This window comes from Anabas testudineus, chromosome 10 (assembly GCF_900324465.2).
Source record: "Anabas testudineus chromosome 10, fAnaTes1.2, whole genome shotgun sequence".
NCBI lineage: Eukaryota > Metazoa > Chordata > Actinopteri > Anabantiformes > Anabantidae > Anabas > Anabas testudineus.
Window position 1 is genome coordinate 5,596,295 of NC_046619.1, and position 16,488 is coordinate 5,612,782.

Here is a 16,488-nt window from a genome sequence, read left to right on the forward strand (position 1 = left end):
AAACAGTCAACATACGACATTACGCCGACCACCTGAGGGTACTGTGCCACTTAAAATGACTTTGGAGACTAAGGCAATACTTCCTTACAGTCTGTTTAACCGCACGCAGCTCTCATGTGAATTCATGCTAATGCCCATCCCACAGCAAGCTCCATGTCAGTGGGGTCCATGCATTAAACATTGGGCGGTTGGGGGAAGAAGTTGTTGGAATACCAATGATTTTCCTGTGGAAAATCTGCTTCACCATGTTGCTGAATAAGGCCAAAAAAGCAGAGTGGAAAACGAAGAAACGAGAAAACGGACCTCTTCTCAGCATGTGCTGTGGATGTCACTTTAATGACCTGTGATTTTATTTAGATAAACATTAAAAACAGCATACTGTGACACTGGAACGACATAGATTATGCAGATTTGATCTCAGCAGGGGGCGGGCATTTATTGGCAGTCTCTGCTTACTCTCTGTCTTATGATCAACATGTTCGACTTCAGAGGTCACGGGTCTCTGAGAATGTAACTGGCTATAGATTCTTGGTGACTGCCTCCAAAAATGGATTTGTGAACATGACAGGAGTAACCTGCACAGGATCCCCAGGGGAAAATAAGCAGTGTTCTCCAACTAACTAACAAAACAAGGAAAAGGAAAGCATTGAATAAAGAGTTCATAATGGAAAGAACAATTTAATTCAGCTCCCATGGCAATTGAAACTTTAGAGAGTTTCATTTCAACAGTCTTATAAATTCCATGGACTTCAGAGATCAAGAATGGGGTAAATGTTAGTGCACCATGTGTTATGGACTTGTTGTTTTTCCTAACTCCAGCAGATGGTGCTGTTTGTGCATAATTATCGTTTTGAACGTGACTAGTTTCATTCTCCACGTGGATTCAGATACAAGTGACTACTGATGATAACAGTTAGGACTTTCCCAAGGTGTGCCATGCCATGGAAAAATAAAGGTAGGAGCATGACAAACACAGATGAATAATCTGTTAATGGTGGGAAATCATTTCCTGATGCCAATTGATTCCTGTTAATTTCACCAGTGGGTTTCAAAGGTGCGGCCTCAGGTGGAGCAGGACAAACGTGCCACTCTGTGCACAGTACAAACACTCACATTGTACTTAATCTAATAACAACATGTGGAAGCATCCATATACAGACGGCTCATCTGCCTTGATCTTAAACTGACCCTGAAAGTACCTGGCTGGAATAAGATGAATGTGTTTCCCCCCTCAATCTCCTGTTGTATATGTAGATCACAGTGTTTCGTTTTCCTCTGGCTGACCTTACCTTGACCTCACAGGGGAAGAAGGAAGGAGATTGTGTGAGTGCTCCTGTAGGCCACAGTGTGCATGCTATTCCTTTTCTTATTTCCAGAGCTATGTGGAGAGTTGAAAAATGTTAAGATAAGAAAAGACTAAATGTTGAAACCAGTAAAAATGTCTCATGTTTACCAGGGCGTTGTAAATCTGGGTCATTACTGGGTTACTGGCTATTACTACACTGTGGGTCATGATTGGCATTACTGTAGCCTTAGTGAGGTTCACGTTGAGGCTGTCTGAAGTTCATTTTCTACTGTGTGTGTGTGTGTGTGTGTGTGTGTGTGTGTGTGTGTGTGTGTGTGTGTGTGTGTGTGACCTTGAGCTTTCTGCACTGATACTAGTGACAGACTCAGAGACAAACATGAGTGTCTGCTATCACTGCAAAACAAACAGATCTAAGCGTGGTTTCATTTAGCATAGGTTTTGTGTAAACAAACTGACCATATGGCAATGTACCACAAACTGAAAGAAGACAGAAACCTAATTTCCCGTTACGTATGTCCTACACATATTCAATAGTAGTCACCTTCATCTAAATTAGGGTTTACTGTAACTATACTTTGATATAGTTGATCTGGTGCTTCAAGGAAATCATCTAACACTACAAATATGAAGTCAGAAGACCTGAGAAACATTTATTTGGGAGCTTTAACACGGCAGCCTATTGAAAACTATTGAAAACTTTCTTGATACAGACGTGCTACTAGACACTGGTTGGTAACATGGTATTTCTATAAATATTGACCTTTACTTTAATCTTTCATTAGCATTTAACAGTGTGATCAAGGATTTTAATTGGGTTATGATTTAAAAAGTGTGTGTAGCTTTTGAAAGTTTATATGCTTCTGTGTTTTTTTGCCACCGTGGTCTCATGTTGGCTAATGTTTAATTAAAAATATGTAGTTATAAATTACTTTTTCCTTGAGACAAAACCAATTTTGCTTATAATTAACGCCAAATTCACCTTTATTACTGCCTTTAATTAATGTAGAAACAATCATAGAATTATTAATAAATTCACAACAACTAACAAACTTATTACTAATGACTACTTTTACATTTTGTCATTTTCCACATTGCTGTCACTTGTGGTAGCAGAAGTTACGTTCTGGAGAGTCCAGAGTTTCAGTCTTATCATGCATTGCAAAAGTAACTCTTAAACCAAAACAATAGTAAGTCAAGGAAGAACTGCTAATATTTACACCAAGGGTTTATTTACTGTAAACACTCCCTGTAGGTCACACCCACGTGGGCCTGACGGGTCAGGAAACCTGCCAGGAGAGAGGGTAGTTATCTGCATATGAACTCAGTACACTTGAATGATATTATTAGTCAGAATTAGTCAAAGGCATGTGACTGACGCTTACACTCATCTGATCTGGCACCATGAGGCAGAGTGAACACAACAACTGTGAGTGCTAACGTGATGAAGTGTGTCAACAACCTGTTGACGGAAACTCCGGTGAAGTAAATATCCAAATTCTGTTTCCTACATGTGGTGTTGTGATTAATGGTTTCATTCAAAGCCAGCTGGACTTCCTGGAGAAAGAGGAGGAAAGAAGGGAGGTGAATATAGCCACGCAGAAACTGATCGAATACAAACAATGAATACTGAAAAAAAAAAGCAAGGTCAAAAAGAAAATCACTTCCTCGCTGCTACATGTGGAAATGTTATAAAGTGTGTCAGGGGAAATGAAATTCCTTGTATCCTTGAATTTAGTTAAATGTCACAAGGAACCGATTAGAAACACTAAGCTGGTATGACCTTATTTATAGCAGTGGAAATGCTCTGTTTGCTCATGGGGAAATTTTCCTAGTTGCTATTTCACCAGCTGCCCACGTTTTGATTGTATGCAGGAATGTAAACAGGAGAAAGGAGGAGAACGAGAGAGGAGGAGCAGTGAGAAGGAGGAGAGAAAGAGATGAACGCCGTGATGTCAGTCCATCCCACTGCTGTGGAGTACAAAGGCACAGAGCAGAGCTGAGCATGCATACCGCTGCTGCTGACGCCTGATCTGATCGCACACACACACACACACACACACACACACGTCACACTGAGCTCCCAGAAGTGCTGCCCCTCAGACCACAGTGCGGGGAGATGCTACCGGCTGGCAGCCACTGAGTAAGTCCACTTCTCCCTCCTCCTCTCTCTTTCTTTGTCTGTGTTTGTGGTGATTGCCATTCTAAGGTCTGTCTAAGTTCATTTATCTCTTACAATCTCCTCCATCCCCGTGAAATGCCCAGTGTTTTCTCAGGCTGAGGGACCTTTCAAACTTTTCTCTCAATATGCCGCGCACATACCTTTCTCTCCTCCTCTTGTTGCCTTCCTTTTCGGCTCTCTGCGTGTGAGCGCAGGCAGAAGTGAATCGTGGACTTATTTGCATGCTGGCGCTGTACCAGACCTGGACAATTTGTCTTTATATATGTGTGTGTGTATGGATAACAGAGTGGCAGTGTGTGGATGTTTATCTGCTATATGTTAATGTTGTTCTTCTGTGATGTTGTTTTCCTGTGGGTTGTTGTTGTCTTTGGTACGTTTGACATGTTTATGTCTTCATTTGAAGATTTCCAGCGTGTCACCGTGTTTAAATGTGTACAGTTAATTGCAGGCACTGTGATGCAGATTTAAGACTGTTGTTTTATGGAAAGCTTGAGCTGTTTGCTACACAGTGGAATGATTGGTAGTAAATCGCCCTGTCAGATATGGTTTATTTGTGCCAATAAATCACAGAGTCTCAAAGGACTTTACAGCTCCTGCATAATAAAACAATAAATAAAAACAGCTCCCCTTCCATCTTTAGACAATTAGACACATGAATGGGACGAGTACAAAAACCTCACTAGGAAAAACTATTAATAGCAACTTTGAGGGTTGATGGATGCTGGTTATAATACTGATAATCTGTCTACAGCATATATTTTGAATTTAATTAAAACTGTTAGGGTTATGCTTTACTATTAAAATGATTAAAACACTGTTACACTTTGGTTCATTCAGTGAAGATGTGAATGTGTTCAGTCAGGCCCCATGATTTTAGTCTTTGTGCTAAGCTAAGCTAACTTACTGCAGAATTACAGTGAGGAGCTGCTCCTTAAAATATAACGCTGGCACAGAATCATAGTTTTTTCCGAGGTTTGTACATCATATTTAACTCTTATTTTAAATCACTTAATGTAATATAATTTACACTATTTTGCGTTCTGTCCTGCATCTGCTGTTAGAAGCAGAAAATGACTGTTTTATGTTTAAGAGCGTGTCTACTTGGAGGTTCAGTTTAATTTTACGGTTTGCATGTGGCCCCACCTCAAACACCAACTTTAAGGCACCTATTGCTTTAAGCTGGTATTAGACCTCCCTCGCCTGCAGGTTGGTGAACCATTATCACAGACACAAACTCTATTGGCTGTCGCTCAGCAGCTCAGCATTTCAAACTGTCAGGGCGGTGATGTTTCTGAGTGTGTTTACACACAGTCTAAGGTGAAGGTTGTTTTCCGGGATCTTGCACTTGGGGACTAACCAGGAAGGCTGTTGATGGTTATCAGTGTCACGTGTGTTGATAAGGTGCTAAAAACAGAGCGGCGTGTGTGTCTTTGTGTGTGAGGGACAACTACTTTCAGTGCAGACATTCTACTGCACTATAGCTGTCTTTATCTGTGTCTGTTACCCCCAGATAGCATGCACTCATTAACACCCCACCCTCTGTAAGTGTGTGTGTGTGTGTGTGTGTGTGTGTGTTGACAGACAGACTGAACCTGCCCCTGTTTGCCTTTCTGTTTGGAAGCACAGCGGCATTCTCTCTGCCTGCTGTGGGCAGAGTAAACACTGCACACACACACACACACACACACACACACACACACACACACACACACACACACACACACACACCTATACACTCATTACAGTTGGCATCGTGGCTTATTTGCTTAGGGCCTATTGTGTTTTGCCAGCTAGAACAGGATTGGATGCAGGAGTACAAAGCAATACAGCAGATATAATCTCACGCTCTTTCTCTGTCTCTCCAAACCACAGCAGCCACCTTCAGATCCTATTTATTACGGGCACGCTGCACCTTGACCTCCAGAGAGCCTGACACGCTCCTGCCGAACAGAAGCAGAGCATTTGACAGCGGACACTACTGTGACCTCTAGCAATTATACAGTACCTGATCCCACATCCTTCAAAGAAAAGGGAACCTGACTCTAAGTGGAGCAGGAAAAAGGAGCGATCATACCCCACTGCTGAAACACGACCCGCTGGACGGAGAGACAGAGGGGCTGACGGCCGTCGCTGGTGCCCGGGGAACAGAAGCAAGATGCTGGCTAAAATCCTTGAGGACATGTGGGTAGAGCCGGCTGTGCTGGAGGCCCTCAGTGAGGAGCAGAAGAGGATCCTGTTCTTGAAGATGAGAGAGGAGCAGGTACGCCGCTGGAGGGAGCGGGAGGAGAGAGAGGAGAGGGAAGAACAGAACAACAACCAAACCAGGCCAAAGAAAGGTACCGGGGATTTTTTGAACTGGTTAAACTGGCCGATCACACTGCAACACGCAACACATACTTCATGTCTCATTCATAAGGCTGCCGTAATAATGATTTCCAGTCAAGCAAAAGAGGAAAACCCTGAGTGAGGTAGCAACATATTTTTGTAGCAGCGAGGAGGAAAGTTTCTGGTAAATGTGACCTGGATAACAGACATTAACATAACTCTGACATGAGCTAAAGCTGCTGGTATCATAAGCATGACCTGGTTTCTTTACTGTCACTATCACAACAAAGTTCCAGGCTGCAGTGCAATGACTAGAAACTGTACCTTTAATCTAAAAATAAATACAGTAAGTATGATATATGATATAAAACCCTTCACTCTAAGAGGATATAGAAACTCTGTCCATTAAATGCAAGAATATATAAGAATATGGCAGCAGCTGGTTATTTTAGCTTTAATATGAAGACTAGTGTACCAGTCTAAGCTTTCAGAATGACCTTTTACTATCATCACACCTCCGTTGTTTAACGTAATTTAAAAGTTGCCGTTTTCCAGAGATGATGTGTCAGACTACTTCTTGGTTTGGCACAGAGGACTCCTGGAGTTTCTGTGACAGAGACAGGCCAGCTGTTTCCTCCCTGTTTCTTCATGTTAAGTGAAGCTGTCCAGCTGTAGGTATTACATAATACAGATGGGAGGAGAATCAGTCATTTCACTTGATACCCGGCGAGAAAGAGAACAAATGTACTTGCCAAATGTGAAACTATTCCTTTAATCTCGGCTCATTATTGTTTAGTCCCATTACCTTGGTTCTCATTTAGGACATGATGTCCTCAGTATTGTGAAGATTTAGTACTTTTGATGTCTTAAAGAAGACTTTCTAGAGTTACATGTCAATTACACGTGTTGGGTTTCAACTGATGATTGTGACGTCTTCAGATCAAGTTAAATGTGATCGATTTTAAACAGAAAATATGTTTCTCCAGTGGTGGGATGTGACTGGAGAGGATTTTAATTCACAACATCAGCTCTTGTTAAACCCCGGCTGCAGACCTTTTTAGACCTCACACAATGACCAAATACATTTACTGTACATACAGGAAATTGCTGTTGCAAACATACAGGCTGCACATGTTCCAGACATGGTAAAACTGGACACTTGAGCCATTTTACACTTAATTAATGTAAAGCAAAAACATGTTCCGAGTGCATGTGAGTAATGAAACACTGATACACAAGCTGTGTAGTAACACCCTCTCAAGTTACCAATCTCATTAATGGGCTTAGATTACACCCAAACAAATACAGTCCATGTAACCCTCTGCTCCACCTCTCTGTCTTGTTCATTTTATTCAACCTTCCTCCATCTAAGGTGTTCATCTAACCCCTTCCTCCCCCTCCACTGGTTCACCTTGCACAATGAGATGAGTGTGTGCCATTCTGTGCAAGTGTGTGTGTAACAGACAATTTCTATCACCACATGTCGAATTGTTCCACAGCCTGAATAAGACTGAGTAAGCCCTGTGGTTTGGGGCGTCGTCAAGCTCTAAAGCATATATTAAGTTACCGTCTTTGTTTTCCCAATCTCTGCTTTGTCACCTGAGAGGCATTACACAACATAAATCCAGTTAGGTGTCTTTCATTCTTTGTTTACTGTGCTGTGACCGGAGAACAAGCGCTCGTCGCATGTACATGCAGACCTATAAGAGTCATCAAAATAGATACTTAAAAACTTCCAGTGTGTGCTGCATTTCTGGTTTCTTTGCGGGTGTGGTAGTAAAGACAAAAACAAATAAAGCTTCTGTTCTTGCTTAATTCCAGTTATACCTCAGTGAGTGATGTGAACGTGAAGGTGTGCTGCTCAGACCATGATTTATGTCAGAGATGCTCTTTGGCTCGTTTACGTCAAACTGAGACGTCCACACAATGTCCTCTTATGTTCTGTGTGACAGTCCGCAAACACAGGTCATTCCATAAAATATGAACAGCAACAGAGCTGCCTTTGTTGGATGGTTTCTGAGAAATCAGCACAGTCGTTGCTAGAGTCTACTCTATGTTTTAAAGAGTAAATTAGCAGAGAGCTGCTGCTTTCTAAGGATATGATTTTTTTCTAAGCCACTCCCCCAGCAGTGGTGTCATGGCAGGTGTTTTTCACCTTTATCAGGTAATGTGATGTAATGGAAATCATCTGTTATCACTCAGTGGAGAGTGGGGTTTATTTTTACCTCCTGCGTGATGATGAGATAATAATAAATCCTTTTTTTCCAGGATGGAAATGTATTAAAAGAAAAGTGTGAGAGATTTAGGGATTTATTAGTGTATAGAACAACACGAAGGTGAACTGATAAAAAAAAAATACAAATAATTAAGATTAAATGTGAACAAATTAATCAGGAACATATTAGTCATGTGAGGCTGACAGGAATGAGACTGTTTTGTTTTTTTTTTTACTACTTTTATTCCTTTTGTAACGACGCCTTCAGTTAACATGGTTTATCAGTGTTTATGTGAATGTGTTTCAAAGTGAGACACAGTGTAATTCCTTCATATATAAGACACAGAGTCACAGAAAACATAGAAAACAGGAAGAGCAACTGGGAAAAGTAAAAGGACAAAGGCGTTTGACGCTTCCCAGCTTTAGACTGATAGGACAGCACCACCTTCTGGTTAAGAGCTGGAATAACACCTTCATGACAGACTGATGTTGGTGAAACTCTATCTCCTCCTTAATCTTACCCATTTTGTTTTTTTTCCTCGTCTTTTCTTTCTCCCCCATCCAGTCTCCAGTAAACATGTGAGCTGGCTGCTCGGTCGGGACGGAGACGTGAGCGTCAGTGTAATTGGAGAGGTGGATGAATTCAGGTCCTCCAAGCTCCTCCAGAGCCTCATGAACAACAGGTAGACACAAAACACAAAGACCTCCTTTAAAAAAATGTCAGTAGCTGACTGGCCTTTAGACCTCAAAGTAATTAGGATGTATAAGGACAGACTTTGTAACAGCAGGACTCAAACAAGACATGTTGAAGAGAGGAAAGTGTTGTTGGTGTTTAATCTCTGTAGTTTAATGTCATTTTTATTATTTAAATTCAATAAGGAAAAAACAAGCTGTAGGAAGATCATCCATGTCCTCCATCCCAGTTTGATTTTAGAAGTTTTTTCCTCAATAACTAAATGGGAGATTGATTCAAAGGGTGGGGCGTCCGTCTGCAGGACTAAAAAATGGACGTCTTTGTCTCCCAGATACAACAGTGGGAATATGAACGTTGTCCAGACGGCGGACTTGCTGCCAGGAAGAGATGCCCAGCAGCTCGGCTTTAAAGAAGACATCCAGCTGCCCCTCACAGATGTTAATGTGAGTTCATGTGTTTGTGTGTGGGTTTGAAGTTGGGGAGGTAAGAAGTCCAGCGTGCTAGAGTCTGAACCGCGAAACTGTGTCTCACTGAAACACAGGATGACCACGCGTCACCGAACCACTCATCTGAGGAGGACGTGGACTCCTGCAGCGCCGACGACGACCTGAAGGACCCCGCCGAGGACAGCGACAGTGAATCGGGCAGCAGCTCGGACAACCTCTGCGAATGGACTCCTCTCTACAGGGCTCCTCATCTTAGTAGCCATGGCAACGAGCCGCCGCTCAAAGCCCTGCTGTCAGGCACAGAGAGAGATGATCCACAAGACAGAGGTGAGAAAACAAGAGAGGAGCAGCGAGGTAGAGAGAAAGCTGTCACAGATTGATGTGTTTTTGTGTTCAGGTGTAAAAGCGTATGATGAACATTTACTGATTCTAATGTGTTACACAGATTTACCTTCAACAGATTCACTTAAGAGAGAAAAGATTAAAAATACTAATACTAACATGCAAATGTAACTAAACAAGGAATGAAATAACTCAAATAAAAGTTTTAATGTATTCTTTATGTAATGTTCTTATATATTAGTGTATTTCTTCTGTATTTTTGCTGGTTGACTTTTGTAGAGGTGGAAATATTCAGACTACAACATACTATTTATATTTCTGATGTCTAATAAGGACTCATCACACTTTGTTGCTTTCCTTTCAATATGTTCACTTAGATTTGTCTGTCACATAAGCCTAAGTGTAAAACCACAACTTGTGGTTTAAACACTTTACATTGCATAAATTAGTAGCTTTATACGTCATGGTGTATTAAGTAAACAGTGTGTTTACATGCAAAGCCATTCTTAATGTTTGTTATGCTAAGCTAACAGGCTGCTGCAGATCCCAATTGTCACGTAGTACCACAGTGGCATTGGTCTTTTTCTATACATAAACTCATTAATACTCAGCTAAAGTACATGTATCATGTAAAGTCTGTCTGTCTAGACAGTTTGTCGTTAATCTATGATGGAACGACTGTTAACTGAAAGTGAAACTGTGAACTCGCAGAGTAAAGAGGGTCATCAGCCTTCAAACTGTCAGTGAAGAGGAAACGCTGATTCCTAATGAAACTTGTAGAAACAGTACATCTGTGCTTCAACTTTCCTCTTTAAACATAAATACAGCAAGACGCATGTGCATGTCAGCGAGTGGAAAAAGAAATACAGCTGAGGCTCATGTCTTTTGTTTTTGTTTTGCATGTGTATTTGCATATATCTTGTTATTCTGTCACAGCTCGACTCCATTAAGTGTTCATATCAGCAGGTACTAAACGTTTGATGGCATTGACATTAAATATATAATATCACAACTGTAGGAATTTACTTTGCTTTCTGTCCTTCTCAGATATTTTGTGCTCTGAAGAGAAGAAGTCACAATGTCGAGGTCGTGTGGCGCAGCTCAGGAAGGCATTCAACAATGATCCTCGCAGCACAACCACAGCCTACTCCAAACCCCCAGTACCTGTCAAACCCGCTCATCTACACAAAGGAAGCACACCCTTCATCCATTAGAACTCCTTGTGTATCCGCCTGTTACCACAAAGTACTTGAGTCCAAAAAGGCAGAGCCTACTGTACTGAGCATGCAGAAATCTAGTCTCGGTTGCACGCTGAGGCTGAGGCCACATACATGGTGAAGAAGAGGATCCTCACCTGAATCCGAACGGGGAACTGAGACACTTTATTAGCCCTCAATTCAAGGCCCGACCCACAGACTGAGAAACGTCTGGAGGGGGTGGACAACGAGAAAGACTTGAAAGCTTTTGACCTGAAGTCAACCTGAATGCTAAAATGAAGCCGCTTTGATGTAGCTGAGTTCAAATACACTCACATAGTTTGTCGGATTGACAGGCAGATGCAGAGTGAGATGTTCAGAGATACACACAGACGACTGACTACAGGCTGAAAGAAAAACAGTGGTCCACCTGATAAATGAGTTTTGATGAAGTTTTATTATTGAAATGTCAGAGGTCAGAGGTTTTGAGGAACTGATGAATATCGTTTTCTTCTGTACTGTTTAAATGCATTGAAACTGTAGATGTAACTTTTAACAGAACTGTTTTAACACCACTGACACTATATCAGCATTTACCTACTGGCACAGGGGTTTTGGGGATGAAATAAAAAAAAGGAATTGATTGCATATTTTACAATATGCATCATATGATATTTACAATCGACTCACTTGTTTTACAGTCTGCTTTCTACATATTCATATATACAGTCTTCCTTTATATTCTACATTATGCAAATGGATGCAGGCTAAAATTGATCAAAACTGTGTTGGGCAACAACACAATGGAAACAGTGCAGTTATTGGACAGTGAACGTTTTCTTTTCTTGGTTTTAATATAGGTTTTTGGGTTTATTGTATATTTAAAAAAACAAATAGTGGTCAAGCTGTAAAACTATATTTTACTATTGTTTTAACTGCATTTGAAATTTGTTTATGTCAATTATGTCTTTACGTGTGCATGCTAAGTAGTAAAACACTGATGTCATCATGTAGCATGTAGTATGACTGTAGAGCCTAGTTCCAGAGAGTGCCTTGATTTTAGTGGCTCAAAAGTAATTTGACAAGTTAAGATGAACTTTATAAACTTCATATCCAGTTACTTAGTTTTTCCAGAGATTTTAGTTGCATTTCTGTTCACAGGTGACATAAAATCCACACTCGTTAAATAACAACTAAACCATCTCCATGACAACGGATACCACGACATGTTGCTGGAAGCTTTGGAAACTGACCATGTGATTATTTGTTGTCAAATATCATTTTTAATATTGGGCTGTGAATGCTTTGCAGTCTGAATGAATAAAGTCTGTGAGCCACAGACACAAACAGACCCCTCCATTGTTAGCGAGTTCTCTCGCAGCTCGTTCGGGGCCTTTTTGCCTTCAGTCTGGTCCTCGACAAATGAAACACATGATCAGTTGGACTGAGGTCACTTGGTCAGGTGACTTGGGTCACTCGGCATGGTCAGGTGACAGACATGGCTGGGCAAGAAAAATCCACTTGACTGGCCCTCAAACCCGCTACGTTTAGGATGGCTGAGCTGCAGCGTCACGGAGTCGGAGGGTCTGTGTTAGTCCACTGTAGCTTAGAGTCAGCACTATAACCTCCCTGGACGGAGCTGCAGTGCTGCTTTAACAGGACACCAGACAATAGAAACAGTGTAACACGACTGCGTTTGGAGTGTTTGAACAATAGTTACTACCTAACTGTTTGGTCACATGTTCCCTTTACTTGATCACTAATTCATTGTTAAACGCTGCTCCTGCTGACACTTTGACTTCTGTATTTTAAGTCTTTCTTTATTTTGTCTTTGTCTAATGATAATAAAATCTATTGTTAGTTTGGGAAAAAAACTCATTAATGAAACCACTGGCTACATGTTGTTATTTGCATTTTCATGAAGTTGTGTCTGCTCATAAGACACACTGAGTCGGGAGAGTCAGGGTTGCTGATAGAAGAAGACACAGAGAAGTTGTTGATAGTGGTCACTTACACAACTCATTATCTATTCAGTGGGATGCAACAGAAAACAGCCCCTCACAGATCAAAGAGGCAGCACAGAAAGCTGATTAGCATGCGGTTTAGACTGAGACAGAGGGTGAGACGCTTGGGGGAGACAGAGCAAATGGGAGTCAGGCTACGGGAAGCATCACGTCACAGTCAACTCAATAAAGCTCTTCACATTCCCTCACCACCTCCACTCCCACCACCACAGGACTCTGCCTCTGTGTGTGTGTGCGCTTCTGTTTGTGTGTGACGAGCAAGCGTGTGTGTGTGTGTGTCTGTCCGCCCATATATCTTGAATCATGTGACCTGACACGAGCAGTCATGCTCACAGTGTGACAAGCATCGCTATATATAGCAGGACAGTGTTGGGTTTCCCAGCAAAGCATTGTAGGAGCCCGGTTGTCTTTGTCCCATAACAAAGTGCACGCTGTTGACTTGTAATGTTTCTATCTAAGACTCTGCTGGTGCTCCTGTACATTAACTGTCCACCCCTGAAGTTAAGATTGTTGACATATTAAACACATTAAGCTTTGTTTTGTACATTAATATCCACTTCTCCAACATCTGAAGATTAAAATCATTACCTCAAAGTAATGGACCCTTTAAAGTGACCAGAACACGTTTAAGGAACCCTCACATGTCTCAGCAGCACGTTTTGTATCTAAAATATGCTGTATCCTGCCAGTCTGATCTGACAGGAAATTAATACTTATTGTTACCAAAAAACCTAATATTTCAGGTGTGAGTACGAAAACATTGGGAGTCAAGTAAAACGTTTGAAAACATGACCAGCCTTTTCCTAACCCTAACCATCATAATCCAAACTAAACACACTGCTGATATATTTTAACTGGGCTTTCATAATTTATGGTGCCTCGTGGTAAACGTCCACGTTTCCAAGCCTCATGTTCTCCGTTTGTAATGTAGGCCCTCTGCTAAAAACGCTTTTGTCTTGCTCATGTAATTAGAGTCATTTTCTCAGGCTTGACAAAACCCCTCCAAAGACACAGGAGGATGTTTTGTGAGAGGCTGAAAACTCATATCAAGTCAACTGACTTTTGTGGACTGGATGAAAATGAACCAAACTCAAATAATAAATGAAATAGCTAATATTAGCATGGGATGTGTGACGTGTTTCAGTACAACCTCACAAAGGCCTCTAACATGGCTGCACACATTTAGTCGTGTTTATAGCTATGCATTAAAATGTAATTGATCATTTAGAATCAATACCTGCATTGAGATCAAAAGAGAATAAAGGATAAAGCAGATTAAGCAGTGTTATGAACTATTTTGATTCTAAAACAGTGAGGATATCATGTAATGAAAATGCTAGAACAGACGTAACAGCTCAGGTCATGATGTGCTGCTCTGATTAAAGGGTGGGAATCATGCAAAATGAACAGTGCGAACAACCTCACGCTCCGTACTCAGTGGTAACAATCAATTCCACAACATGAGGTGGTGTGAAGAGAAGCCATGATGAAATCTCGCTGTAGGAGGACAGACTTTTTCTGCATGCTTTGCCTCACTTCCTGGAACCGCTGTGGCTTTTTTTAAATCAGCAGCAAGCTAAAGATTAACAGAATTTTGTGTACACATTACCTCTGAAAATGAACACCAACCCTAAGTGAACCCAGCACAGGATCAAAATGAATTGAGAGCTCGTTTCTGTGATGTTACCACGTGTTTGGGTTAAACTCAAAGCAACATGTAGAGCTTGGTTTGAATTGTGATGCTCTTTAGTAGTTTTGTTCCTTTTCATGAGTCCAAACCAGAAGTGGATGAGGCTGTTTTTAGAAACCGGTCAATTTGAATCCACCTTTAACAGCTTTAAGGGTCAAAGGTCAAGAGTCCCCTTTGACCCTGATGTCACCAAAATCTAACCTGAGGGCCGATGAGCCTGAGCTGCTCAAGGATGTAGGAAGCCATTGTGCTCCTGTTTGCTAGGAGAATGTTTTGCAGGTCTAAAAAAGTCAACGTGGACTAGTTAACAGAGATGTAACGAGGAGCGATCTCAGAAAAGATGCTGTTTCTGCAAAGCTGTTACACATTTTCTAACACTGGGGATCCAGCCAATGGAGGCAGAAAAAAATATTTCACAATGAGACACAGTGTCTCCAAGCAGTCGCAGTGGCCAAAATTTCAAAGGTCTGGCTTGTGAGCGAGGGTCCGCCCAGCTCCAGCGCAGGTTGCCTTGGGCTGGCAGGTTGTTCCACTGCAGTGTGTGTGTTGAGAGGAGTTTTCCTCCAGAATGGGCAGGGCCGCTGGTGCTAACATATGTAAGCTCCACAGAGGTCTGTGACGGCACACACCGGCTTTCTGTACAATGCATCCATCATTAACCCCCATCTCGCTGCATCTCTGTCTCGCTGCGTTTCGGTCGGCCTCCATCACTCTGCTCGCTGGATCTCGCACTCATCTCTCCTTCTCTCTTTGTTTGGCCCACGTTATCTCCATCCCCTGCTGTCCATCTCCCCATCCTCCTGCCTGCATATCTCTCTTTCTCTTTTCTCCTTCCCTGTGGCCTGCTTTTCATCTCTCCCAGTTTCTCCCACTCTCTCTCACCCCCCCCCCCACCCACCCCCTTCTCCTCTCTTCTCCCTTTCTGCCCTTCACCACGTCTCTTTCTCTCCCCCTTCACCCTCTCCCTGGATCCGCTTTCCACCCTCTCCTCCTCCTGCCCCACTCCCGCAACTCTCTCTCTCTCAACCCTCCCTGACCCCCCCTTCCTCCTCTGCTCTGTCCTTCGTTCAATCCCCCCCACCTCCCTCCCTCTCTTTCTCTCCTGCCATCTTGCAGGCCAGTGGAGCCAGACTGCAGGCGTTCAGGGAGTCACTGGACCTGCTGGGCAGCGGGTGACACAGATTTCCGGTGTGTGTGTGTGTATGTGTGTGTGTGTGTGTGTGTGCATGTGTGACGAGAACAGGGAGGGGGGATTAAGCTCCAAATCACTAGAAAGGCGTAGAACAGAGAGAAGGGGGGGGGGAAAAAAAGCTGCAGATCCAAGGATTTGAAATTCCCCCTTTGTCTAGGAGAAGAAGAAACACTAGACTGTGGACTTTTATTAAAAGACTGTGTGTTTCTCATTCAGTGGGAGCGTTGTAATAGCACGATGTTGGAGCTCACTGCTTTTCTCCATGAGTTGGCAGTGTCCTGCGTTGGCTGGCGTGCTGTGCTTTCTCTCTCCCTGCCTGACAAACGCGCACACACAGGCACACACACACACACACTAACACAACCCCCCCCACCCCCACAGATTCACACACACACACACACACACACACTGAGTCCCTCTGCGATCCCCCTGACTGAAGGCGCACAGGAAGTGCAGCCGTGGCCCAATTATAGCGTGACACCTCGGGCCGGCCGTTGCCATGGTTACGTCTTCCCTGCGGTCCCCTGGAGTGTGGCGCCGAGGAAGAAGGTCTTATCACATCAGCCATCGTTACGGCAACAAGCAAAAACCCACCCTGTAGCCTCAGTCCAGCTGGCTGTGTATTTGGCTTATAATGTGTGTGTGTCTGCATATGATCTAAACTTGTAAATACAAAAGGGAAATTGCGTCAGTGTGTGAAAAGAGGAGAGAGTGCTTGTGATTATGTGTGCATGTCAGGTTAGGTGTGTTCGAGTGCATGCACCGGACTTGCCAAGGCAGCGTGTAGGTGTGTTTGTGTGTGTGTGTCTGTGGGGTTGCGATAAGGCTCTCAGCCACACCATTAGGTGAATCATAATCCACACAACCTCCCTCACATAC

The 16,488-nt window shown here is 42.6% G+C and overlaps 1 protein-coding gene across 1 annotated transcript; it reads left to right on the top strand.

The window, feature by feature from the left end:
* The first annotated feature begins 3,246 nt into the window (after positions 1-3,246).
* Positions 3,247-12,581, top strand: zgc:92242 (uncharacterized protein LOC436899 homolog). The gene is made up of 6 exons (XM_026357980.1): positions 3,247-3,446; positions 5,358-5,821; positions 8,591-8,708; positions 9,051-9,162; positions 9,261-9,492; positions 10,555-12,581. Exons 2-6 carry the CDS (start codon positions 5,641-5,643, stop codon positions 10,719-10,721), a joined length of 810 nt encoding a protein of 269 aa, XP_026213765.1. The 5' UTR covers positions 3,247-3,446; positions 5,358-5,640; the 3' UTR covers positions 10,722-12,581.
* The last annotated feature ends 3,907 nt before the right edge of the window (positions 12,582-16,488 follow it).

Coding starts and splice junctions, on each gene's coding strand:
- zgc:92242 (XM_026357980.1), top strand. CDS start 5,641: ATGCTGGCTAAAATCCTTGAGGACATGTGGGTAGAGCCGGCTGTGCTG. Junction 8,709..9,050: donor CAGAGCCTCATGAACAACAG/GTAGACACAAAA, acceptor TTTGTCTCCCAG/ATACAACAGTGGGAATATGA. Junction 9,163..9,260: donor TGCCCCTCACAGATGTTAAT/GTGAGTTCATGT, acceptor ACTGAAACACAG/GATGACCACGCGTCACCGAA.